Source organism: Phacochoerus africanus, chromosome 8 (assembly GCF_016906955.1).
Source record: "Phacochoerus africanus isolate WHEZ1 chromosome 8, ROS_Pafr_v1, whole genome shotgun sequence".
Taxonomy (NCBI): domain Eukaryota; kingdom Metazoa; phylum Chordata; class Mammalia; order Artiodactyla; family Suidae; genus Phacochoerus; species Phacochoerus africanus.
This window is the reverse complement of record NC_062551.1, coordinates 62,696,272-62,723,682: the sequence shown is the minus strand read 5'-3', so window position 1 is coordinate 62,723,682 and position 27,411 is coordinate 62,696,272. Positions and strand designations below refer to the sequence as shown.

The window sequence follows — 27,411 nt, the reverse complement described above, 5'->3', positions numbered from 1 at the left end:
ACGGTCCTTCAGAACAGCCAGACCTTCACCCAACAAACATTCCCTAGGGTCCTACTGTGCGCCAGGCTCTTGCCTGAGCCCTGTGGTAGACACGTCACTTACGGGGGTAGGGGATGCACCGAGGGTTTAGGATGGAAATGCTATAAAATGTGGTTGTGATGATTGCTGAACAACCATAAATGTGATAAAATTCACTGAGGAATTCTAAAAAAAACCTTAACTTACTAACAGACTAAACAGGGTCATTGCAGCATGGCTGCAGCCGCGGCCCCGACTGCAGACTGGCGGGCAGGAAGGGGGGGCGCCTCCAGGAGAAGCGTATTCCAACCAGAAGGACTGGTGGCGCAGAGGCACTAGGCAGGCAGGAACAAGGAGACCCAGTGGCCCAGGCCAGACAGAGGGCCCCGAGGTCAGGAAACAGGTCATGCTGGCCCTGCCGTCTGCAGTGAAAACTTGGGTTTCATCTGCCCCGGCCCAGTCCGCTTGCACATCAGCACCAGATGTGGTTCGGCTGCCTTCCCCTCTGCTCCCACACAGACACCCACGTTGGAGGCAGACACTCAGGACACAGGGAGAAGAGCCTGACACGGGCTTCACCTTCTGGTGTTAGAGAGACACTGAGCAGGCGGGCCAGGAACTCCCCTGACTACCAGCCTGCCTTGGTTCTACCCCCTGTACCCACCACCCCTCCTGCCATCAGAGGGTGGTGGAGAGGGATCACGGCACTTAAAGGAGGCGGCAGCGATTTCCAACCCCAAGATGCAAGACTGGCTGAGCAGCGTGACCCAAAGACCCTCACGTCTGGGGTTGGGGGCTCTCTCTCCAAACATGCCTCCCAGCTAACATTTCTTCATGATGGGAAACACCATTTCTAGACCAGGGACACAACTGCGAAAGCACACTGTTTGGCTGAATTGACATTTTATTTACCTCTTGAAAAAATTGTTTCCAAATTTTATTCTTTTTTTTTTTTTTTGTCTTTTTAAGGCCTTACCTGCAGCTTATGGGCATATGGAGGTTCCCAGGCTAGGGGTCTAATCGGAGCTGTAGCCACCAACCTACACCACAGTCACAGCAACGCCAGATCCAAGCCACGTCTGTGGCCTACACCACAGTTGATGGCAGTGCCAGATCCCGAACCCACTGAGTGAGGCCAGGGATCAAACTCACAGTGTCATGGTTCCTAGTTGGATTCTTTTCCTCTGCTCCACAACGGGAACCCCTCGTTTCCAAATTTTAAAATCAAAAGCCCTCATAAACCAGATGATCTGGAGCCATATGTCAATTCAATCACTTCTTTCCCTGGAGCCCTGTGACAGTGGGAGCAAAAGCCCTGATGGCCATGGGTGCAGAGAAACCAGCAACACTGGCTGGGTCACAAAAGCCACACCCTAGGATCTCCTTTCAGTCCCAGGGTGATGGCCACACACAGAAAGCCGGTAGGAATACAAAAAACCCTGCAGATTATTTGCTGACAGTGACCTCAGCCACAAGTAAGAGGTCTGCAATTCCTGAGAGATTCCGGATTCCTCACCCCAAGCAACCATGGGCATACACTATGCTAACCCTGGTCACACAGGGATCTTGTACCAACTACCATGCTCTTCAACTGAGCTCCAGATCCAAAACGAAGCTGGCATTCAGGCTGGCAGACTCACCCACAAAGCCCTTCCATCCTTCCCTGGCAGTCGCAGGCACCAGTGCAAATCAGGCCAGCCGGGACTGGAGCTGTCCTCTGCATCCTTCTGTGCCCACGGAGGCAGACAAAAGTCAGGGACCTCCCCAGAAACCATTCCCTCTGTTCATGAGCCTGATTTTGTTCCCCAACTTCCCACACAAAGGCATAAAAACCCCAACATTAAGGGTGGCTTAAACAAAAAGGCCTTTATTACCAGACATGCCAGAGCAGCGTGAGACAGCTCCAGGGCTGGATAAATGCATGACAGATACCATACGTATTGTCAACAGTGTCCATGAAAACGGTTAACCTTCCCTGGAAGCACCCAGCAAACACTGCTCAACTACCCTTGGCCAGAACTAGGTCATGTCCGCACCTAAACCAGTTGAGGGGAAGAAGTAAGACCATCATGGGCTCCACCACTAATGATGCCTTCCTGTATCATGTAGGGAGCACAGCGGTGAACTTGCCCAAGCACACCAGGATGCCTGAGGCAAAGTGGGATGGCATCTGTCCCAGAAACTGGCACTGACTCTACTGCCAACCGCCAGGGCAGGTCAAAGTGCAGCGTACTTCCTGACAGCTCCCACATACCTGGGGGGTGTTGAGGTGTGCCACGTTTAGCTTTCAAATTGCTCATCTCCTCAATCTCCTTTCCACAGTGAGAACTTCCATGCCAAACAAGGTGCCAGGCATGCCTGAAGGCTTTCCCACATCCCCGTCCTATGGCCGTTCTCCAGTGTGGACTTTCTTGTGCTGAAGGAGGGTAGAACTATGTTTGAAGACTTTCCCACATTCGGTACATTCATAGGACCTCTCCTCAGTATGGAACTGCTGGTGCCTATTACGGTAGGACCTTGTAGTGAAGGTCTTCCCACACAGGCTGCACGCATAGGGACGTTCGCCAGTGTGGACTTTCCAGTGCTGATACAGGCCAGAGCGGGTCACGTACGTTTTTGCGCATTGCTTGCACTCATAAGGCCTTTCTCCAGTGTGAACTCTCTGGTGAAGCATGAAGCTATGGTTGTATTTGAAGAACTTTCCACATTCCCTGCACTCATAGGGCCTTTCACCAATGTGAACTTTCCGGTGCCGAATGAGGGTAGACAGAACACTGAAGGATTTTCCACACTCGCTGCACTCATAAGGCCTTTCTCCAGTGTGAATTCTCTGATGCAGAACAAGTGCGTCTTTGCGGTTGAAGGTTTTTCCACACTCACCGCACTCGAAAGGTTTTATGCCAGTGTGGACCTTCTGGTGTTTCCTCAGTTTAGATGGGTAAGTGAAGGCCTTCCCACACTCACTACACACATGGGATGATTCTCCAGTGTGAATTTTTCGGTGATGAACCAGGCTTGAGCTCTCCTTGGAAGCATTTCCATCTGGTGGGCACCTGAAGGGTCTGTCTTTAGAGTGGGTTATCAGGTGGTCGAGGAGCGCAAAGGCCTTCAGGAAGGCTTGCCCGCAGCTGCTGCACTTGAAGGGCTTCTCTGTAGCATGGCCTCCCTGCTGTTGCTGGCAAGAGGAGGTGGGTGGGAAGGTCCCCCTGCACTTGGTGCTCCTGCATGGATTCCCCTCTCTGTGGGTGGTCTGGGGCTGGAGGAAGCTCAAAGTGGCAGAAATGGCTTTCCCAGATGCCCCGCACAGAACGGGCTTCTCTGGTAAGAGGACTCTGCAGCTCTTCCTCTGCTGGGGAGGGGCTTCCTTATCCTGCAGTCTACAGAGACAACCTGAGACAGAAGAGTCAGTCACTGTGGGCTGGATTAGAGGGAAGAACCACCTTCATCACCAAAGCATGTTGAACGAACCCAAAAAGGCATCCACAGAACTGCCAGGAGATTGCAGGGAAAGGTCTCGATGAGGAAGGGCTGGCCCAGTGGACTAGGGCTCTGGCAGACACCAGAATAGGGAAGACCTCAACAAGGACAAACACAAAAAGATGGGAGCGCTGCAGGGAGGGGAGTCAGGGTCTCCCAGTCACTCCTCTGCAAGAGGTTCGGTGAGGCCCTAGCTGCTAATGACAGAAAGCACTGGGAAGAGGGCGGGTCTACTCCAACGAAAAGATGACTGCAACAGTATCTGGTGTCCACGTATTATTGAGGGATATATGACACGCACAGCAGCTCCCAGTGGACAGCTCTGCACTGTCACGGAGAAGAAGAAATGACACAGAGGCCAGAGAGGTGGGTCATCCAGAGCCTGAGAGTCATGATGGAGATGGGAAGGCCACACAGTCAGTCCAGAAAAGGGAAGAAGGAGGGAATCAAGTGTGGATACTGGTGCCAGCACCGAAATCAGAGTGCACACAGATACCCATCACTGAAACCTAGGCATCTGCTACCGCCATTCACCAAGACTGCAACCCCTCCTGGCCTCTGCCCTGCTGATCACAGTCATGTCCACCGTGTTGGGCACCCAGGGCCCTTCCTTACCCTCCATTTGGGCAACCACAGGGGACCTCAAAGGTACAAGGCCTAGGAGGGAGAAGGTAATAAGATGCCAAGCCCAATGAAGGCTGACCTACCCCTCCCTACACAGACCACAGGAAGCTTATGTCACCACGACAACCAGGAAGGAAACCAAGTACTAGAACATGCACCTCTTCTGTACTTTTACTTCTCAGAGAGGCAAATGTAATACTCATGTGTTTTAATTGAAGTAGAGTTGATTTATCATATCATAGTTTCCGGTGTACAGCAAAATGATTCATATGGATATAGATATATGCACATACAAACTATACATATATGTACATATAAAACATTCGCGTACATATATACACACATGTAAAGTCTTCTTCAGATTCTTTTCTGTTATAGGTTATTATGTTGACTATAGATCCCTGTGCTACATAGCAGATCCTTGCGGAACCTCTTCTGCATATTTAAAAATTCGTTAAGAGGAGTTCCTGTCGTGGCACAGTGGTTAACGAATCCGACTAGGAACCATGAGGCTGCAGGTTCGATCCCTGGCCTCGCTCAATGGGTTAAGGATCCAGTATTCCTGTGAGCTGTGGTGTAGGTTGAAGACATGGCTCAGATCTGGCATTGCTGTGGCTGTGGTGTTGGCTGAGAGCTGTGACTCTGACTTGACCCCTAGCCTGGAAACCTCCATATGCCGCAGGTGAGACCCTAGAAGACCAAAAAAAAAAAAAAGAAAAAAAAGAAAAAGAAAAAAAAATTTGTTAAGAAAGTAGATCTCATGTATTTGTTTGTTTTTTAGTGGCCACACCCACAACATTTGTAATATCCCAGGCCAGGGACTGAATTCAGGCCACAGCTGTGACCCAGGCTGCAGCAACGCCAGATCCTTTAAACCCACCACACCTGGCAAGGGATCAATTCCGCACCTCCGCAGAGACCTGAGCCACTGCAGTCAGATTTTTAACCTACTTTGCCACAACAAAAACTCATTTGTTTTTTTCTTTTAAACATAATTGGGGGGGGGGTGTCACAATGGTTGCCTTTAGAAGTTCCCAGACCAGGGATCAAACCTGCCACACAGCAGCAGCCAAAGCCACTGCAGTGACAATGCCAGATCCTTAATCCTCTGCACAAGAGAATTCCTTTAGCTACAATTAAAAAAACAAAAAACCCTCCTCCGAAGCAAAACTGGCATGATTAAAGAAAGAAATAGACACAATAGTATTTAGAGACTTCAATGTGTAACTTTCATTAAGTGGACAGAACCACTGGGCAGAAAATGAACAAGGATACAACACTTGAACAACACTAAAAACCACCTAGACTGCCACAGACATCTACAGAACATGCTACCTAACAGGAGCAGAAGTGGAGAACATTCTCCATTCTCACGTGCACATGGAACATTCTAGAAAACAGACCACTTGCTAGGACATAACAAACAAACAAAACTAGCCTCAGTAGACTTCAGCAGTTAATGAACCTGACTACGATCAATGAGGACACAGGTTCGGTCCCTAGCCTCCCCCAGTGGGTTAAGAATCCGGTGTTGCTGTGAGCTGTGGTGTAGGTCACAGACATGGCTCAGATCGCATGTTGCTGTGGCTGCGGCACAGGCTGGCAGCAGTAACTCTGATTTGACCCCTCACCTGGGAACCCCCATATGCCGCAGATGCAGCCCAAAAAAAGACAAAAAAAGAAAAATAGAAATCAACAACAGAAATCTGTGAAACAAACTTTTTATTCTTTTCCATCATGGCTTATTATAAGATAGTGAATACAGTTCCCTGTGCGCTTCAAAGAACCTCGCTGTTGATATAGTCTGCATATATACTAGTTTGCACCTGCTAATCCCAAACCCCCAATCACTCCCTCCCCCCACCCCTCCCCCACTGGCAACCACAAGCCTGTTCTCTATGCTTGTGAGTTGGTAAACTCACAAAATGCTAGGGAAACTAGTAACGTCGTCTTGTTCAGGCTTCAGATGAAATGCTAGGCCTCTGACCAATGCGACCTTGCCTGAGCTACTTGCCAAACTGCTGAACTATAAACAGGCCAGTAGGAGTGGGGCCCCCAAATGTTGTAAACCTATAAGATTAGATGGAAAATCTGTAAATCTGCAAGATCAGATCAGATAGGGAGTAAGTCACCAAGCTTCACTGAGCCAAGAAGACCTGGCCAGCCCCCAGGCACCAAGTTAACAAGTTAACCAAGGCATTTTTAACAATAACCAGGGCTACAGACTTGCAGGTGGGCTGACTGTTATGAGCCTGCAGCCTGGTGCTAAAAACTAGACTCCTTCAAACGGCAAACTAAAGTCTCCCCTGCAGCGTAACATGGTGCCTGGGGCCCTTCCCAACTGGGACTGCAGACTGCTGTTCATGGGATGTCCCAGCAATGCCCGGATCTGGATGTAGGTGTTTCCCCAATTTGGTGATGTATGCAATCTGAAATCTCTACCTTGTTTCTTTCTTCTTTTTTTTTTGTTTTGTTTTGTTTGTTTGTTTTTTTAGAGCCACACCTGCAGCATATGGAAGTTCCCAGGCTAGGGGTCGAATTGAAGCTGCCGCTGCCTGCCTACAGCAACACAGCCACAGCAACACAGAATCTCAGCCACATCTGTGACCTACACCACAGCTCACAGCAACACCAAATCCTACCCACTGATCAAGGCCAGGGATCAAACCTGCATCCTCATGGATACTCGTTGGATTCATTTGAAAAAGGAAGGGAAAAAAAAGAGGCTCTCAAACCAATACCCTAACTTTATACTTTAAGGAACAACAAATAAAAGCAACCCAAAGCTAGAAGAAGGAATGCAATAAAAAGCAGAAATAGGAGTTCCCGATTTGGCACAGTGGGTTAAGTATTCGGCACTGCAGCTATAGTATAGGTCACAGCTGTGGCTCAGATTAAATTCCTGCCAGGGAAATTCCATATGCCACCGGTGTGGACATAAAAGAAAAAAAGAACATGACCCAAGAAGAAACGGAAAATATGAACAGGCTTTTCAAAAAAACATGTAAGGGAGTTCCTGTCATGGCACAGCGGAAATGAACCTGACTAGGAGCCATGAGGTTGTGGGTTTGATCCCTGGCCTTGCTCAGAAGGTTAAGGATTGAGCACTGCTGTTAGCTGTGGTGTAGGTCACAGACACAGCTCAGATCTGGCGTTGCTATGGCTGTGGTGTAGGCCAGAAGCTCTAGCTCCGATTAGCCCCCTGGCCTGGGAATCTCAATATGCCGGGGGTGCGGCCCTAAAAAGCAAAAAAACTAAATTTAATTAAAAAAAAAAAAAAAAAACCTGTAAGGAGTTCCCTGGTGGTGTAGTGGGTTAAGTATCTGGCATTGTCACTGCTGTTGCTTGGGTCACTGCTGTGCATTGGGTTGGATCACTGGCCCTGGAACTTCCACATGCCCCAGGCATGGCCTAAAACTAAAAATTGTTTTTTTAAAAAAAGGAACAACAGGAATTCTCAACATGGCGCAGTGGTTAACAAATCCGACTAAGAACCATAAGGTTGCAGGTTCGATCCTTGGCCTTGCTCAGTGGGTTAAGGATCTGGCGATGCCGTGAGCTGTGGTGTAGGCTGGCAGCTACAGCTCCGATTAGACCCCTAGCCTGGGAACCTCCATATGCCTTGGGAGTGGTGCTAAAAAAGGCAAAAAGACAAAAAAAAATAAAAATAAATAATCTTTAAAAAAAAAAAAAGGAACAACAAAAAACTACACCAAAAAACCTAAGCTGGAATTCCTGTCATGGTTCAGTGTTTAACGAATCTGACTAGGAACCATGAGGTTTCAGGTCCGATCCCTGGCCTTGGTCAGTGGGTTAAGGATCCAGTGTTGCCGTGAGCTGTGGGGTAGGTCGCAGATGCGGCTTGGAGCTGGCATTGCTGTGGCTCTGGCATAGGCTGGGGGCTACAGCTCCGATTAGACCCCTAGCCTGGGAACCTCCATATGCCTCGGATGCGGCCACAAAAAAGACAAAAAACAAAAAAACAAACAAAAAACAAAAATCCTAAGCCAAGATGCCTTCACTGGCTAATATTTACACAGAAATAACAATTAACACCATATAGTACAAGGAAATCTTTTCAATACTGTGTAACATCCTTACGAGAAAAGAATCTGAAAAGCAATGGATGTATGTACATGAACAAGAGAGTTACCTGCTGTACACCTGAAACTAGGACAACTTTTTTTTCTTTTTACTGTGGCAACTGCGGCACACAGATGTTCCCAGGCTAAGGGAACTGCAGCTGACGCTTATGCCACAAGCCATGGCAACACCTGATCCAAGCTGCATCTGTGACCTACACCACAGCTTGTGGCATCGTGGGATCCTCGGCCCCCTGAGAGGGGTCAGAGATTGAACCTGCCCGCATTCTCACAGAGACAATGTTGAGTCCTTAACCTTCTGAGCTACAACAGAAACTCTAACACAACTTTTTAAGTCAACTATACTCCAATAAAATTTAAAAAAAAAAAGAATTAACACCAATATTTCACAAAATTTCTATTCCAGAAAATAGAAGAAAAAGGAATATTGAAGCCAAAATTATCCTCTTACTCAATCCAAAGACAGAACAAGAGGAGTTCCCATTGTGGCTCAGCGGTAACTAACTCGACTAGTATCCATGAGGATGTGGGTTCGATCCCTGGCCTTGCTCAGTAGGTTAAAGATCCAGTGCTGCTGTGTAGGTCACAGACATGGCTCGGATCCTGCATTGCTATGGCTTCGGTAGAGGCCAGCAGCTGTGGTTCTGATTTGATTCCTAGCCTGGGAACTTTCCTGTGCCACACACGTGGCCCTAAAAAGCACAAACAAAAACAAACAAAAAAGAAATAACAAGAAAACTACACCATTGATAGCTCTTAGGAATAGAGATACAAAACTCCTCAACAAAATACCAGCAAACCAAATGTAGAAATATATTTTTAAAAATTATAAGCTATTGGGAGTTCCCGTCGTGGCGCAGTGGTTAACGAATCCGACTAGGAACCATGAGGTTGTGGGTTCGGTCCCTGCCCTTGCTCAGTGGGTTAACGATCCGGCGTTGCCGTGAGCTGTGGTGTAGGTTGCAGACGCGGCTCGGATCCCGCGTTGCTGTGGCTCTGGCATAGGCCGGTGGCTACAGCTCCGATTGGACCCCTAGCCTGGGAACCTCCATATGCCGCGGGAGCGGCCCAAGAAATAGCAACAACAACAAAAAGACAAAAGACAAAACAAAACAAAACAAAAAAAGCAAAAAACAGAGGACAAAAATCACATGGTCATTTCAAAAGATGCAATAAAGCACTACACAACTTTTCACGATAAATCCAGTCAACAAATAAGAGAAGGGAATTTCCTACCCTGAAAAGGGCATATGCAAGAAACCCTGCGGCTAACGTTATCCGTATGAGTGAAAGACTCTTTCACTCTAAGATCTGGAAGCAAGACAAGGACCTCTACTCTTGCAACTTCTATTCGATAAAGTACTGGAGGTTCTAGCTAAGTCAGGCCAAGGAGTAAGTGAAACTATCTCTACTCACAGATGACATGACATTATATACATGGAAAATACCAGAGACCGCGTTAAATAAAATTAGAATGAATGAGTTTAGAAAGGTTGCAGGATACAAGATCAACATACAAAAATCAATTTTATTTCTATATGCTAACAATGTACCATCTAAAATTAAATTCAAGGGGTTCCCCTCATGGCTCAGCGGTTAATGAACCTGACTGGCATCCATGAGGACAAGCGTTTGATCCCTGGCCTTGCCGGCATTGCCTTGACCTGTGGTGTAGGTCACAGACGCGGCTTGGATCCCATGTTGCTGTGTCACAGGTGAGTGGCTACAGCTCCCATTAGACCCCTAGCCTGGGAATCTCCATATGCCTTGGGCACAGTCCTAAAAAAACAAACAAAAAAAAAGACAGACAAAATTAATTAATTAATTAAATTTAAGGAGTTCCTGTTGTGGCACAGAGGAAATAAAGCCAACCAGGAACCATGAGTTTGTGGGTTTGACTCCTGGCCTTGCTCAGTGGGTTAAGGATCCGGCATTGCCGTGAGCTCTGGTGTAGGCTGCAGATGTGGCTCAGATCTGGCATTGCTGTGGCTCTGGCGTAGGCCAGCAGCTGCAGCTCCAATTGGACCCCTAGCCTGGGAACCTCCATATGTCATGGGTGTGGCCCCAAAAAGCAAAAAATATTTTTAAAAATTAAAAATTAAATTTAAAAATGACTTCATTTAAAATAGCATAGAGGAGTTCTCACTGTGGCACAGCAGGTTAAGGATTTCCGTTATCACTTCAGCAGCCCTGGTCACTGCTGTGGTATGGGTGTGATCCCAGGAAACTCCAAATGCTGGGAGTGTGAGAAAAAAAAATGAGAGCTGGAGTTCTCGTCGTGGCGCAGTGGTTAACGAATCCGACTAGGGACCATGAGGTTGCGGGTTCGGTCCCTGCCCTTGCTCAGTGGGTTAAGGATCCGGCGTTGCCGTGAGCTGTGGTGTAGGTCACAGACGCGGCTCGGATCCCGAGTTGCTGTGGCTCTGGTGTAGCCCGGTGGCTACAGCTCCGACTGGACCCCTAGCCTGGGAACCTCCATATGCCGCGGGAGCGGCCAAAAAAATAGCAAAAAGACAAAATAAAAAAAAATTAGAGCTAAATAAATAGAAAGACATCATGTTGGCGGACTGGAAGATATGGAGGGAGTTCAAACTATGGCACAGTGGGTTAAGGACGCAGCGCTGTATCTGCAGCAGCTCAGGCCACTGCTGAGGCACAGGTTTGATCCCCGCCCTGGCAGAAGGTCACAGCTTTGGCTCAAATTCAGTCCCTAGCCTGGGAATTTCCATGCGCCGAGGGTTCAGCCAAAAAGAAAAAAAAAAAGATATTAAGATGAGAGTAATGCCCAAACTGATCCACAGACTGGAATTCCCGGCTCATGCCTGGTCCAGGGAGGGCCGATTCAGTTTCCTGTGGAGGAAGGAGGCAAAACCTGGAGCACAGAGGGGCCACAGGTCCATCGAAGTCACACAGCCAGAGAGAAACAGAGCTGGGTGGAACCTGGTGGGCAAACGGTGAGAATCTGAACCCCAAGCCCTGGGGCAACAGGTGCTGAGGCTGCCAACAGGGCAGCTCAGCGAGAGGCAGGGAGGCGCCCCTCTGTGGCTTCAGGACAGAGAGAACTCCCACGGAGAAGAGACAGAGGTGGGCATTCGCTGGGGGAGAGGGAGAGACTTACCCAGCGAGCCGACGAGCGCGAAATTCTCCAGCATCACATCACGGTACAGGCCCCTCTGGGTCGAATCAAGGAGCCCCCACTCCTCCCGGGAGAAATACACCGCCACATCCTCAAAAGTGACTCGGGCCTGTAATGACGGATTCAAGTGACCCTCAGGGCGGATAATGAACAGAAAGTCAATCAAATGACAGCGAGAGGAACACATCTCGCAGGACCCCCATCGGGGTCCTGCCGCCTCTCTTACTGATGCCATCTCTCCCTTTCAGCCCTCGGCTCCCACTTACCCTCACCCCTCCCTGCTCCTAACACCCCATCTCAGGGGACTCTCAGGGCCCCAGTACCATTGGTGCACCTCTGTTTTCATGGAACTGTCCTTTATTTATTTGCTTTTTAGGGCTGCACCTGGGGCACATGGAAGTTCCCAGGCTAGGGGTCTGCCAGCCTAGGCCACAGCCACAACAATGCTAGACCGGAGCTGTATCTGCGACCTACAGCTCCTGGCAATGCCGGATCCTTAAGCCGCTGAGCAAGACCAGGGATCGAACTGGCTTCCTCATGGATATTAGTTGGGTTCTTTTTTCTTTTTTTTTTTTTGGTCTTTTTGCCTTTTCTAGGGCCACTCCCGCAGCATATGGAGGTTCCCAGACTAGGGGTCTAATCGGAGCCGTAGCAGCCGGCCTACACCAGAGCCACAGCCATGCAGGACCCAAGCTGCATTTGCAACCTACACCACAGCTCACGGCAACGCCAGATCCTCGACCCACTGAGCAAGGCCAGGGATCGAACCCGCAACCTCATGGTCCCTAGTCGGATTCGTTAACCACTGCGCCACGACGGGAACTCCTAGTTGGGTTCTTAACCTGCCGAGCCACAAGGGGAACTCCTCATGGTACCATTAAATTCTGCATCCAGCCCACAACAGGCTGGTGGTGACCAGACAGATGCCACCTAGATACCCCACCAAGCACACAAGACCCACCTTATTTCCGGCCAGTCAATTCCCTCTGTGTCCCAGAGATCACCATTCAAAGTAACAAACCTTAGGCTCGTCTTGCCCTTTCAGTCCTGAGAACCTGGTCCCAGGGCCCTCCAGTGTGCCCTCCTGGCCCACCACACACATAACGCCGTACTGCAGCATGCTACAACTCCACGCCCGCAGCACAACCTCACCAGTCCACTCCAGTGGCACTTCTCCAGAGTGCATCCATAGAGAGCAACCACAATCCCCTCCATCCCATGTCCTCCCCACACCTCCAAAGGCCCACTGCCAAGGGGGTCCCCCAGGTCTGCACAGAGGGCTGCTCAGCCTTCAACACAAGCCCAGGAACCACACATGGAGCTCCAGAACCCCAACCCTCCTCCTTCTCTGCCTTTGAGACAAGCTGGGACCTGGGAACTTTTGATGCACTGCCTGCCTCTGGACAAACTCTCCCCCAGCAAAAAAAAAAAAAAAAAATGCAAAGAAACTGAAAGGGACTAAAAATAATTGCCTGCAGGGAGTTCCCATAGTGGCTCAGCTGTTACCAACACGCCTAGTATCCATGAAGACATTGTTGGATCCCGAGCCTCGCTCAGTGGGTTAAGGATCCGGAGTTGCCGTGAGCTGTGACAAAGGTCGCAGACGCGGCTCGGATCTGGTGTGGCTGTGGCTGTGGGGCAGGCTGGCAGCTGCAGCTCCGATTTGACCCCTAGCCTCGGAACTTCCATATATCACAGGCATGGCCCTGAAAAGACACACACGCACACACGACACGTACAAATTATGAAAACACGCCCTTCACACAGCACCACCAAGGGGTGGGCCGACCACCTTAGCCACCCGTCGCGCTAAACACCTGGACCCACCCCTCACCCCATTAAAGAAACCACTTGGCCCCACCCTCAAAGCGTGAGCAAGGAAACCTGTTAATTGCTTTCCCTTACGCTGCAACGTGAGTGCCAAGAAAACCTGGTCTGAATTTCTTATCCAGTCTCTTATCAATTTCTACCGACTAAGGAAGCCAAGAACCCTGGTGGGTAACCCTTCGCACAGACTGTCCCTTCACCTGTCACAGCCTTCCTCACCTCTCCAGTGCTCGTTCAGAGTCTGCACCCGCCGGGTGCGGAGCCAGGTGAAGAGATTTCGGTGGGGGCACCTCCCACTCACCTGCGCCTCCTCGGCCATCGGAAACTGGCGGCAGACGCAGCTGAGATCCGTACCAGCAGGAGCCCAAAGCCGACAAGGAAAACACTCCCAAAGCCTGGGAGCTAAGCCAAGAGGTTCTCAGGGTGGCACAGCCAGTCTCAGAAAGAGGGGTTTATGCCCCGGGTCAGGGGGCGAGCAAAGGTGCTGAGAGGGTCGCTGCGCTTCCCTCCGCCGGGTTGGTCTCTGGTGCCAACGCTGCCCTCAAAACGCTCGCACCGACCGCCAGCGGGGGCCAAACCGGAACCGCAGGGCAACGCCGGAAGTCCCACCCGCGGTGCCCCTTAGACTCCCGTAACGCAGAGCTCTCGTCACCTCTGACCCCGTGCGGGCGCTCAAAGACTACACTTCCCATGAGCGCACAGGAACGGACATAGCCAATGATAGCCCAGGGGAGGGGCCCCGCATCAGCTTGGCGGGAACTTCCGGTGTCGAATTTCGACGGCTCCCTGCCCTCACACCAGGCGGAGGAATAGAGCGTCTACGTGAGGGGTGGCCTCCGGAAGGCTCCCGGAGCTCGCGGAAAGCGGCGCGGGCAGGGCTCGGGAGTTGGGGAGTCCCGCCACGTCCTGTAGGCGCGGGGACCGTGGCGAGTGTCCGGTCTCTCTTAGCTGCCGTGGCCCCAAAGGTAGAAAGGTGCAATGACATACACTGATTTCAAGTGCAAAATTCGATGAGGTTGGAAAAATATTTATTACTTATGCCATTTATTAATATTATGTATGGCATTTATTAGATTCGAGTTACTTTTTGGAGTCATCTCCTTAGCCCAATACAGCTTTATCCCACCCACCTCCATTGTGCTGTTACTGGCAAGTATATTTGTTATTGGCTGAACAGTACAATTGTAAGTACATGTACTTTTAAAGTAAGAAATATGGGAGTTCCTGTTGTGGTTCAGCAGGTTACGAAGCCAACTAGTATCCATAAGGATGCAGGATCCATCTTTGGCCTTGCTCAGTGGGTTGGGGATCTGGCCTTGCCATGAGCTGTAGTGTAGGCTGCAGACTCTGCTAGGATCTCAGGTTGCAGTGGCCGCTGTTGCTGTGGTGTATGCTGTAGCTCCAATTTGACCCCTAGCCTGGGAACTTTGATGCCACGGGTGCGACCCTAAAGAGCAAAAAAAAAGGGCGGGGGGTGGAGTTCCCTTGTGGCACAGCAGGTTAAGGGTCAGGCATTTTCACTGCAGCAGCTATGGTCGCTGGGAACCTAGGTTGTACTGGGACCTTCCACAAGCCAAGGATGGGACAGGGTGGGGAAGAGAGCAGAAACCTCCAAGTCACCAAGACACAAGCCCGAGTTGGCACCTGTGCACTATTTAACAAGCATACATCTGTTTATCAGGTGTCTATCTGCTGATGATAAGTGTAATCCGTGTTCAATGCCATCCTTTTTTTCACAGCAATACCCTAGTTATCTGCAACAGTGCCCTATTTATTGTTAGACACTTTCCCCTTAAAACAGTGTGGTTCCTAAGTACATTTTATGTACCTTCTTGGAGCTGTTTCTGGAGAGTTGTGGGTTTGTTTTTGTCTTTCTAGGGCCGCACCCCCGGCAATATGGAGGTTCCCAGGCTAGGGGTCTAATCAGAGCTGTAGCTGCCGGCCAGTGCCAGAGCCACAGCAACACCAGACCCAAGCCGTGTCTGCGACCTACACCACAGCTCACAGCAACGCTGGATTCTTAACCCACTGAGCAAGGCCAGGGATTGAACCCACAACCTCATGGTTCCTAGTTGGATTCGTTAACTACTGTGACACGACAGGAGCTCCAAAAATCCTTTATGAGACTTGCGTTTTGCAGATAATTTCTCCTAGACTACGACTTGTCATTTCATACTGTTTCTTGTTGTCTTTCACAGAGCAAAATTTCTATTTAGAGAAGTCCAACTGTACATCTTTCTTCATGGATCATGCTTTTTGTGTTGTATCGAAAAGTTGCCTCAGAGTTCCTGTTGTGGCGCAGTGGTGAACGAATCCGACTAGGGACCATGAGGTTGCGGGTTCGGTCCCTGCCCTTGCTCAGTGGGTTAAGGATCCGGCGTTGCCGTGAGCTGTGGTGTAGGTCGCAGACGCGGCTCGGATCTGGCGTTGCTATGACTGTGGCGTAGGCGGGCGGCTACAGCTCCGATTCGACCCCTAGCCTGGGAACCTCCATATGCCGTGAGAGTGGCCCAAGAAATGGCAAAAAGACAAAAAAAAGAAAAAGAAAAAAAAAGTTGCCTCAATGCCAAACTCAAAAGTCACCTAGAGGGAATTCCTGTTGTAGTTCAGTGGGTTACGAACCCGACTAGTATTCATGAGAATGTGGATTCAATCCCTGGCCTCGCTCAATGGGTTAAGGATCCGGCACTGGCGTGAGCTGTGGTGTAGGTCACAGACATGGCTTAGATCTGGCATTGCTGTGGCTGGGGCCTAGGCTGGCGGCTACAGCTCCAATTCGACCCCCACCCAGAGAACTTCCATATGCCACAGGGCACCCCAAAAAGAAAAAAGAAGATTTTCCAACACTGGTGGCAATCTTATGGCCTTCCTTCCACATGAACCTTCTGGTGCCAAATGAGATAAGAGTTTCTGCTGTTGGAGTTCCCGTCGTGGCGCAGTGGTTAACGAATCCGACTAGGAACCATGAGGTTGCGGGTCCAGTCCCTGCCCTTGCTCAGTGGGTTAAAGATCCGGCGTTGCCGTGAGCTGTGGTGTAGGTTGCAAACGCGGCTTGGATCCCGAGTTGCTGTGGCTCTGGTGTAGGCCAGTGGCTACAGCTCCGATTTGACCCCTAGCCTGGGAAGCTCCATATGCCGCAGGAGCGGCCCAAAGAAATAGCAAAAAGACCAAAAAAAAAAAAAAAGAGTTTCTGCTGTAGACCGTCCCACAGTCAGAGCATCCATAAGGCCTTACTCCAGTGTGAGCTCGCTGGTGCCAAGTAAGGCTGCAGTTTTGGCTAAAGAATGCACCACATTCTTTGCCCTCATAAAGCCTTTCCCCAGTATGAATTCTCTGGTGCTGAGCAAGTGTGCATTTGTGGCTAAATGTTTTCTCGCATTGGAAGCACTTGAAACATTTTGTTTCACTGTGTACTTTCTTTCTTTCCTTTTTTTTTTTTTTTGTCTTTTGTCTTTTGAGGGCCTCACGGCCTATGGAGGTGCCCAGGCTACAGGTTGAATCGGAGCTGTAGCCGCTGGCCTACGCCAGAGCCACAGCAACACAGGATCCGAGCCGCATCTGCGACCTACACCACAGCTCATGGCAACGCCGGATCCTCAACCCACGGAGCAAGGCCAGGGATCGAAGCTGCCGCCTCATGGTTCCTGGTGGGATTCGTGAACCCCTGAGCCACGGTGTACTTGCTGCTGCGTGGTCCATGTGGTGATGGCGGAAGGCATTCCCGCACTCCTTACACGGGAGGGATGTTTCTCCAGGGGGCAGTTTTCTCTGAGTAATGAGAGTTGATTTCTTGCAGAAGGCACTGCCACCTGGTGGATACCTATGGGATCTCAGGCAGCTGAAGAGGCAGAGCTCTTTGGGAAAGAGTTCCCGCAGGTGCTGTCCCATGGGGACCCCTGCGTGCTGCCTGAGACTGGAGCTGTGGGGGAAGGTCTCCCCAGAGCTCTGCGGTCACGGGCCCGTCCGGGACGGGCCCTTGCTGGACAAGGCCCGAGCTAGCCTGGACATCAGCGCCACCCTCCCTGCACATGAAGGGCTCTGCTGAGGGACCTGCTCAAGAGGGTCCTCCGCACTGTGCACCCCACACAGGCCACCTAACGCACAGCAACGCCGTCCACGGAGAGCTGGGTCCAAGGAGGAGGCACCCTCGTCGTCCATGCATGTCAACACTCGGGAAGGGCTTCGGGGCTGGAAGGTTCTGGGGAAGGGTCTGGACAGAAGAGCTGCCCGCGCAGGCCAGGGCCCAGCCAGATGACAGCATGTGAGAGACCGCAGCAGAGATGAGACCACAAAGATGGGGAGCAGAAGGGGAGGGAGGGGATTCCCACTGCGGCGCGGCAGAAACGAATCTGACTAGGAACCATGAGGTTGCGGGTTGGATCCCTGGCCTGGCTCAGTGGGTTAAGGATCCTGTGTTGTCCTCAGCTGTGGTGTAGGTCACAGATGTGGCTTGGACCCCATGTTGCTGTGGCTGTGGTGTAGGCCAGCAGCTGCAGCTCCAATTTGCCTCCCAGCCTTGGAGCTTCCAAATGCTGCAGGTTTGGGCCTAAAAAGGGAAAAAAACAAGAAGAGGGAGGGAGAATCCGGGTTCCCAACTCAGTCCTCTGCAAAGGGCTTCAGCAGGGCCTTGGCTGCTAACAGCAGCCTCGCGAAGAGGCGTGTGTCTGGTCTGCTGCACAGAGTAGCAGGTGTGGCACAGAAGGGTATGTCACGTGTAGACAAGGTCAGTGCTGGACAGCTCTGCACAGGCGCCGTGCTGCTCGTCACTTCAACGTCCCTCAGCTGCCAATGCATCCGTTTGCTTGCTCTGTGAAAATGGACCCGGACTTTTTTTCTTTATTCGGCCACACCTCTGGCATATGGAAGCTCATGGGCTAGGAGTCGAATTGGAGCTGCAGCTGCTGTCCTACCCCACAGCCACAGCAATGCAGGATCCGAGCCTCATCTGCAACCTTCAACACTGCTCACGGCAATGCTGGATCCTCAACCCACTAAGCGAGGCCAGGGATTGAACCCGTATCCTCATGGACACTATGTCAAGTTCTTAACCTGCTACACCACAACGGGAATTCCTGGACCTAGACTTTTTTTTTTCCCCCTTCGGTCTTTTTGCCCTTTCTAGGGCCTCAGTTGCAGTAGATGGAGGTTCCCAGGCTAGGGGTCTAATTGTAGCTGTAGCCGGCACCCTGCACCACCGCCACAGCAATGCAGGATCCAAGCCGTGTCTGCGACCTATACCACAGCTCATGGCAACGCCGGATCCTTAACCCACCGAGCAAGGCCAGGGATCGAACTCGAGACCTCATGGTTCCTACCTGGATTCGCTGACCACTGAGCCATGGTGGGAACTCCTCCTGGACCTAGACTTTTAAAATGTTTTTTCTCTTTGGAGTTCCCTTGTGGCTCAGCAGGTTAAGGATCCACCATTGTCACTGACGCAGCTCTGGTTATAGCTGTGGCGAGGGTGCTACCCCTAGCCTGGGAACTTCCACGTGCCATGGGCTGCCATGGGGTGCCATGGGCTGCCACGGGGAAAAAGAAAAGGTCCCGATCCCGGCCAGAGACGGTATCTTTACTGCAACAAATTATCAGAATCCTTGACACTTGGCCTGAAGCTACCGAACGAGGTGGTGCTTTTTCCTCCATTTAGTTCACAAGGAAAACTAGAAAACACTCGCTTTCACCTGCTTACACAGAACCAGCAGTTGCTCAGGACGCCTCACATTCTGCCCTCTGCCATGACACGGGCCGCAGAGATCTCGCCCGTCTTGACACCGCGGAACCAGTGCACTGGCCGTGAGCTCACGCCGAGGGAATCTAATGCGCAAGTGCTTTAGAGGCCTTAGCGGGACCCATGCAAACAAGAGGGTGCAGAGCGAAACCTTGCAAAGGTCAGGGCCTACAACCTCAGCGAAGCTCTTAGGCGGGCGGCCGGCTGAGCAGGCGGAGACAGGCCATCCGACGCTGCCTCTCACCCTACCCATCACCACGAAAAGAGCCACAAGGGTTGGCAGGCCTTTTTAGACTTTGGAGACAACCCACCCCACATCTGAATCTACTCCTTCAAACCATCTAAAGGCTTCCTGTTTTAAGTGGGTGGGCCCCAGAAAGAGAGGAGACTCTGAAGCAGGTTCAGGCTGCAGGGCAGGTGGCTTGACCCCCTGGGCCTTATCACCCAGCAGATTCCATGAGTCTTGAAATGTCTGTGCCAAATCAGGACACTGTGGGGAGGGCAGCGACAGGGGGCTCCCAAGCACAGACCTCCAGGATTTTGGAGCAATTCTACATCGCCTTCTGCAGATAACTATTCTGCTTCAGAGAGACAGCCTCTAGCTTGCTACAGGGCCTTCGGCAGAGACTGAATGCCTAACCATGGGATCCCGGGTGACCGTGTGGTCTGAGCTTCCCACCATGAATCGGCGCTGTCTGACCTACAGAGCCAGCAATGTAACATCAAACAGAATGCACAGGAGCCCTGATGCCAGCAGGGCCATCGAGCTGGACACCAGATGAGACTGGTGGGATCGGTTGGGCACACTGTGAAAGACCTGGCCCCCAAACTCTACCCTACTATGTCCTGAAGCAGCCTCTGTGGCCCAGGTTTGGGATAGAAGGAACTTCCCACGAGAGAGGTGGTCAGCAAGCTGCTGGGAGGGCATCAGGGACTCACTGGTGAGCCGATGGGCTGAGTTCCCACCATCACGTGACGGTACAGGCGTCACTTGGTTACATTCCTCCCCCTCCGCGTGGGAGAAACACATGGCCAAGTCCTTAAAGGTCACCACACCTGCCATAATGGGCTCAGCGGATCCTTGGGGTGGGCAGAAAAACCAACCAAAGCATGGACAGATGGACACATCCAGGCCCTTGACCTGGAAAGGCCCATCGTATCTCCCACCGATGTCAGACTCCTGAGGCCCCAGGCACCCCCAACACACCTTCTTCCCCAGATGCCGAGTCCCACTGCCACTGCTGCCTCTCTCAGACGTTACTTTTGGACTCTGCGTCCAGCCCACAGCAACCTCAGGCAGATGACCAGACGGTGCCCCCTCCGGTCCAGGCACCGAGGACCAGCCAGTTCCCTCTGTGGCCCCTAGACCGCCCCTCCCAGACACAACTCACCCTCACACACCACTGCCCCTTAGGTTCGAGTATCTGCTCCCAGGGCCCTTTGGTCTGCCCTCCTGCCCGTCAGGCACATAAAGTTCTCTGTGCCTGGCATGCTCAGAATTCCACACCCCAGCACACGCTCACCACTTCACGCCCTTAGCCATGCCTTGGCCTCTGCACATGCCACTCTGCATGTGATGCCCAGAGAGTGCCTGGCATAGCAACCACAGCTTGATCCTGCCAGTCCTCAACGAGCGCACGGCCAGGGTCAGCCGCCCCCACACCCCGCGCCCGGCACTGCAGACCCGCCCACCTGGCCCCGCTCCTCATCAGCACTCAGCCACCCCGAACCACAGTGGATCTCTGAGACCCCGGCCTTCCTTCACTCTGTCTTTGCACGAGCTGTCCCCTCCCCTGCCGCGACCTTCCTCTCTCCTCCTGAGGCACATTCAGAACCCAGCCCCCTGGGCTTGAGTCCCTACCTGTCTCCTAGGTCTGCTACTGAATCTGCAACCCTGCATGTAAAGCTCTCAGCCCCAGAGAGGGCAAATATAAAAACCTGGCAGGACCACAGATGGGGGATCAGCCCAACCCCAGGCCCACTGAGCTCTGTGTCCACCACTGCCACGCTCCCCTCAGGGCCCTTGGTTCCCTGTCACTCCCTTCTTCAGCTAGCCTTTTTGCTGCTGTTGTTGCTTTTTAGGGCCACACCCGCGGCATGTGGAGGTTCCCAGGCTAGGGGTCAAAACATAGCTGTAGCCACTGGCCTACATCACAGCCACAGCCACGAGGATCCTACGCCACAGCTCACAGCACCTCCAGATCCTTAACCCACGGAGCTGAGTGAGGCCAGGGATCGAACCAGCAACCTCATGTTTCGTTTCCACTGCGCCGCTACAGGAACTCCCTCTACATCTACTCTTGACACGGGCCCAGTCTTCATGACAGCCTTAGTGATACCTACCACCACCTTCTCTCTCTTTTGTTGAGCCTATATCATGTGCAAGTTCCCAGACCAGGAATGGAATCTGTGCCACAGCAGTGACAAAGGCAGGTCCTTAACTGCTAGGCCACCAGGGAACTCCTAGCGCCACCTCCAAACTGCCTGGTCAGGACATCTGGTCCTCCTCAGGCCCCAGCCTCCTGCAACCTGTCAGGGCCACCGTCCTTCCTCCATCCCACATTGATCCTAGCCCACTCTCCAACTGAGATCCTGCCAAATTCCAGAGTCGTGTAGCCTGGTGCCTACCCAGTGCGTCCATTCACGAGCACCCGAAAATATCAGGCATAAAATCTCCAAAGCCACACCCTAGATCGTCTCCCTAGAACCTGCTTCAGCCACCAACTTCCTCATCTCAGAGGATGAAACTTCAACCCACCAAGCGACTGAGTTCAAACACTCAGGCTCATCCTTGAGAGCTCACTGTCTCTGAGACTCACATCAGCACACTGGCCCTGTCCTACTGAAAGAAGAGAGCCAGAGTCCAGGCACCTCTGCCTCCCCCACTGCAACCACCCATCACCAGCAGCCTCCTCACAGGCCTTCTGCAGGCAGTCACCCTCTGGTGTCAGGTCCCCTCCCGCCTCTGCCGGAAGCCCTCCTTGGCTCCCAGCATCCTCAGAACAGGGGCCTGGATTCATTCCAGGCCTGACTCCTGCTCCCTGCTCACTGTTCCCACCAAACATAAGTGAGACCTACATTCCCGGAACACTCCCAGCTCAGCCTTACGGCCAAGCACTTGCACAGTGAAAACCAACAGAACCCTGTGGGGCTCCTGGGCAAGGAAGCCTTTCGGGTCTCCAGTTTCTTGCTTGTAGGGACTGGGCTTCAGCCTTCACGACCTTCCCTGCATTTCGAAGGACAGGTTCGAATAGTTGCTAATTACGGGAAGGGAGAGAGTGAAGAGACAAGGGTGGAGCAGTCAAGAAATGGGAGAACAGGAGGTTCCCAAGCGGCGCAATGAACAGAAGATCTGGCATTGCTGCAGCTGTGGCGCAGGTCGCAAATGCAGGGTGGATTCCATCCCAGGCCCGAGAACTTCCACATGCCGCGGGTGTGGCAGAGAAGAAAGGAAGGAAGGAAGGAAGGAAGGAAGGAAGGAAGGAAGGAAGGAAGGAAGGAAGGAAAAAAATTAAAATAAAAAAGAAACAATAATGTACACTTGGGGCAGGGTCCTGGTTCCCCCTCGAGGGAAACATAACAGTATCTTTGAACTCTTCTGCAGCGCTAACAAGCCCCCCAGAGGAAGTAAGATGTTAGGTATGAAGCACTCTTTCTTGCAGAGAGAAGCTCACAGTTTGATAACCTGGAGAACCACAGAAACTCCTCAGGAGACCCCCCGAGGCCAGATTAAAGGGATACAGACCCTGCACAAAGTCGAATCCTTCTCAACAATCCCGCTCTTGAACCACTGCCGTAAAACTCCTCACCAAATCCTCCTGGGCAGGACACACAGTTTTGAGGGCTCAGCCCACCGGGTTCCCCCCTTGCTCGACCAAACAATAAAACTGGTCGTTTCTTCTTCACCCCAAACCCTGAGTTTCGGCAGCAGCACCTTCCACGTCATGTCCCCTTGACTGAGAGATGGGAACCCTCTGCGTAACCCGACTGCGATTCAGGGTTCGGACCAGATGCGACGGCAAGAAGGAAGGGTCTCCGGACACCAACGCCCCCACATGGAGGCCGAGCAGGGAGGGAGGCCCCCGGAGACCCTCTACTCACCTTCGCCGGCCCAACATCACCGCCGCCGTCGGGCCAGAACTGGACCCTGAAAGGCAGCGACCTCCGCCGAGGGATGGGTGGCCACGGGCTGACGGGGGCAGTCTGGGCCTCAGTCCGCAAGCCCTCCTGTGTAAAATGCCCACAAGGCCCGGGAGGACGGAGGCCGGGTGTGAGGCAGCCGGTCCCACAGTCGGGACCGCGAGTCTCAGGCACCGGCGAAGACGCGGCAGGACGCCAGCGCGCCAGCTTCCCTGCGCCGGGAACTACGTTACCCAGAAGACACCGCGCAATGAGGGTCTGGCCAATGAGAGCCCAAGACGGGCGTTTCTAGGCGGGCGGCTGGGCGGGGCTTCTCCCGGCGGCCCCGGCGGTGGTTCCTTTGCTGCCGTTTGTAGTTACCTTTAGTCAGAAGGACCTGGTCGCGCGGGCTCCCTGAGCCGACGGGCCCTGCACGAGAGTGGAGCGGGTCCCAGCACGCCCTGTATGCACCGCGGGCGAATGTCCAGCCTCCTGGAGCCTAGGGTCCCAGCCCCGCAGGGGTGGGGGTGGGGGGGCGTCAAGGCTGGGGCAGACGGGTGCCCGTAGCCGCCCCGGATGCGTCGCCCTTGACGTTGAGCAGCTGGGGACCAAGGGCCCGGGGACCTGAGCAGGAGGATGAGGTGTCGAGAGCATCAGCAGTTGGATGTGGGCAGAGATGTGGACTCCCTAGGGCCTGGGCTCTTTCTCTTTTTCCGTCTTTTTTTAGGTCTGCACCGGAGGCGTATGGAAGTTCCCAGGCCCTGGAGAAATCGGTCAAATCGGAACAGTCGCTGCTTACCGGGCCCAGACGCAGCCACAGCAACGCGGATCCTACAGCACAGCTCGAAGCAATGCTGGATCCTTAACCCACTGAGGGAGGCCAGGGATCGAACCTGCGTCCTCATGGATGCTAGCCGGGTTCGATACTGCTGAGCCAGGACAGGCATTCCTGGGCTGTTTTGTCTCGGGCAACTGGGGCCTCGGCAATGCCTTTTGCAGAACCTCCTGAGAATAGATGCTGAAAACTCGCTCTATACCTGCTGCAGGCTTACAGGAAGGCCTTTGATGAGAAGAGACCCTTCTTTACTACTGAGGAATTCACAATGGAACAAAATCCCGTGTGTTTAAGGAGTGTAGAGAAACCTTTAGTCATAATATCACCGAAGTCTGCAGCAGCAAGTTCACACCAGAGTTTTACTCAGGCAACAGCTGGGGAAAGGCTTCAGTCAAAAATGCCCGTCGTATATGTTCCCATCCTAGCTCAGCTGTAGCAAATCCAACTAGTATCCATGAGGATGCTGGTTCGATCCCTGGCATCAGTGGGTTAAGGATCTGCCATTCATTGTGGCTGTGGTGTAGGCCAGCAGCTACAGCTTCAATTTCACCCCTAGCCTGGAAACTAAGCATATGCCCTAAAAAGACACACACACACACACACACAAAATGCCCCACATCTGTCTTCTTATAGGAGCTCATAAAGTTCTCGTCTTGTGAGTGCAGCCAATGTACAAAACTACAATTTTGTCTTTTCTGGAATTCGAATAAATGGACTCTATCATTTTTTCTTGGCTTCTTTCACTTACCTCCAGGCTTCCCTCCCCCCCATGTGTTGCATATACGTCATAAATTCTTTGCTTCTGATGATTTAAAGGAGTCCATTTTATGGACGCACCACATTGTATTTATCCACCATGGTAATGGATAGTGGAGTTGTTTCCACTATTTATTTTGAATAGAGTGGCTACGAATATTTGCATACAACCCTGTGAACACCGTTTTCATTTCATTTGGGTGCGGCCCTAAAAGGACCAAAGAAAGAAGTCTGGAGTAATTTAAGCCAGGGCTCAGCAGATTACAGCCTTTGGGCCAAGTTTAGGCCATTGTCTGCTTCTGTCCCATCTCCAAAATGAGAATAGTTTTTATGCTTTTTAGAGATTGAAAAAATCAAAAGAATGCTATTGTGTAACATAAAAGTTGCATGAAATTCAGATTTCCAGGCCAGGATAGGCAAACCCATAGAGATAAAAAATAGACTAACAGTTGCCAGGGGTTGAGAGAAAGGAGAGATGAGACATGACTCTGAAGGGTATGAGATTTATTTTTGAAAATATTCTGCAATTAAATAGTGGTGACGGTTGCACAACTCTGAGATCATATTAATAACCCAACGAACTGTACATGCTAAATGGGCAAATTGTGCAGTGTGTAAATTATATTTTAAGAAAATTGTTATTAAAAATAAAAATGAGCAGGGGTTCCCTTGTGGTGCAGTGGGTTAAAGATCTGACATTGTTACTGCAGTGGCTTGGGTTGCAGCTTGGGCAGGGGTTTGATCTCTGGCCCGGAACTTCCACATGCCGCGAGTGAGGCCAAAAATAAAATAAATAAATAGGAATGCAAATTTTAAAACCAAAAATTTTTAAATACAAACTAAGATTTCTGGAAGATTCCTTGGAAAAGTCTCATACCCAACGAGGAGTTATGTATGGTCATTAGAGTGGAAGCATCCATGCCCCAGAGAGGGACACGGGTCTCTCCTGGTCCCTCTGGCCCCAAGACTCCCGTGAGAGCGATCGGACAGGGGAAGCCCAGCTTAGTGGGACAAGCCCAGCTCTGTCCTATCAACGTGTGCCCCTGGGGGGGACGCTCCCCATTCGAGCCTGTTTCACTCTTGGAACTGAGGATCCGCGGACTTGCGAGGTATGCCAGGGGTTGGGGTTAGGGTTCGAGAGAGCGCAGCAGTCACTGCACCAGGGGTTTTTCTTTGTAATCTTATCGCATCTCCCTTAAAATGTATTCATAACTAGATGAGCCCGAACGGCTGCAAGGCCCGAGACCTGCCGATACAGAGCGCGGAGCGGGGCGCAGAGCAGAAGCACCAGCAGTGTGATGACAATCGGATCGATTCCGCACCTCCCAGCCCGGTAGCTGCGTTGCTCCGACGCTCTCCTGCAGTCGTCGTGGCAGCTCTGGCTCCGGGTCCCCGATTGGTCACAGCCCTTTGGGCGCAGCCCCTCTAGTCTGAGGCCGGAACACTCTGCCCGCGCAGCTCTGCTGCGCCCCGGCAGAAGGCGGGCAAAATCGCCACAGCAACGCTGGCCTCAGGCTTCCAACTGGGTACCCGTGTTGGTCGCCTTTGCTGCTCCCGAACCAGGCCCTGGCGGAGGGGTAAGATGCGGGCAACGCCGCGGAGATGAGGTGAAAATGTGCCAGAGTTCCCTCGGTGGCGCGGTGGTTAAGGATCCGACTTGCCTCCGTGGAGGCGCCGGTTGCGTTCCCACCCAGCCCAGCGGGTTAAGGATCGGGCGTTGCTGTTGCGCGGTTCAGAGTCGATCCCTGGCCTGGGAACTTCCATTCGGCGCGGGTGCGGCGGGTGCAGCTGGAAAGAAAGAGAAAGAATGAAAGAAAGAGAGAGAAAGAGAAAGAAGGGATAAAAGAAAGAGAGAGGAAGAGAGGAAAGGAAAAAATAAAGAGAGAGGAAGAGAGAGAGAGGGAAAGAGAGAAAGAAAGAGAGAAAAGGGCCAAGTGCAGTGCCGGCCACGCCCCCAGCCCTCATCGCGGCCTCCGATTGGTCCGCCTCGAGGGCCGCCTCCGCGGTTTCCCCTGGCCTGGACCCGCGCGGAGGCTGGCGAGCAGCAAAGGACGGAGAAATTGGAGGACAGAGAGAGATGTGGCTGCGGGAGGAAGGAAAAGCTGCCCAGCCAAGGGGGTCGAGTCGAGGAGGGGTGTTTTGCAGAAAGCTCTCTGGTCCCTGTTCGAATCCACGCCCTGCCCAGCACCTTGGCCTCAGTTTCCCCATCTGTAAGCTGGACACTTGCATTTCCAGGATCCAACGAGTGTTCCCTTGGCCTGAATACAAGAGGGTGCCCCGACGGGTGAGCAGAGGCCCCCTTCCGAGGAGAGCCTGGTTGGATCCTGGTGCAGCAGAGCTTCCAGGGGAAGAAGAGAACTGGGGGAGGGCCTGGAAAAGGTTGGGGGAGCTGGGGGCGCCACGAGCGTGGAGGGAGGCAGTGTTGACTGGATGATGGCTCTTAGCCCTCCGGACATCATCACCATGCGACGTCCCTTGTTCCCAAAGTATCCCCGGTGTGCCCTTGGTACGCAGCAGGCACTCAATAAATACTTGTGAATGAACGAATTTTTCCTGTAAGTAATTTATTTTCTCCTGCTTTTCAGAAGAGAGAACTAAAATCTGGCCGGTAAAGGAGGCCTCCCTGGCACCTTGCCAGGTCCTGCAGCTGACACACCCCTGACCCGCCATGTTCACAGCCATAGGGACCATCAGGAGGAGAAGCCCTGGCAGGTGTAGGGGTGCATCCAGCAGGGATGGAGTGAGCAGAGGGAGGCGGGGAGGGCACAGCTCCAGGTGGCTGGAG

The 27,411-nt window shown here is 52.2% G+C and overlaps 1 protein-coding gene and 1 long non-coding RNA gene across 2 annotated transcripts; one reads left to right on the top strand and one right to left on the bottom strand.

Moving 5' to 3' along the window:
- Window positions 1-1,858: 1,858 nt before the first annotated feature.
- Window positions 1,859-25,546, bottom strand: ZNF584 (zinc finger protein 584). The gene is made up of 6 exons (XM_047791416.1): window positions 25,504-25,546; window positions 23,591-23,659; window positions 23,417-23,464; window positions 23,018-23,280; window positions 11,341-11,467; window positions 1,859-3,408 (listed from the first exon to the last, which is right to left on the bottom strand). The coding sequence occupies exons 1-6, from the start codon at window positions 25,544-25,546 to the stop codon at window positions 2,402-2,404; spliced, it is 1,557 nt and encodes a 518-aa protein (XP_047647372.1). The 3' UTR covers window positions 1,859-2,401.
- Window positions 25,547-25,882: 336 nt separating this feature from the next.
- LOC125133003 (uncharacterized) lies at window positions 25,883-27,173 on the top strand. The gene is made up of 2 exons (XR_007136383.1): window positions 25,883-26,203; window positions 26,862-27,173. It is a non-coding gene; the product is annotated as an uncharacterized LOC125133003 (long non-coding RNA).
- Window positions 27,174-27,411: the final 238 nt, after the last annotated feature.

Excerpts from the sequence above, each read along its gene's own strand:
- ZNF584 (XM_047791416.1), bottom strand. The coding sequence starts at position 25,546 with ATGGATGCTTCCACTCTAATGACCATACATAACTCCTCGTTGG. Across the intron at positions 11,468-23,017 it reads GTGATGTTGGGCCGGCGAAG|GCCCGAGTCACTTTTGAGGA; the intron begins GTGAGTAGAGGG and ends CCGTCATTACAG. Across the intron at positions 3,409-11,340 it reads CGCGCTCGTCGGCTCGCTGG|GTTGTCTCTGTAGACTGCAG; the intron begins GTAAGTCTCTCC and ends CTTCTGTCTCAG.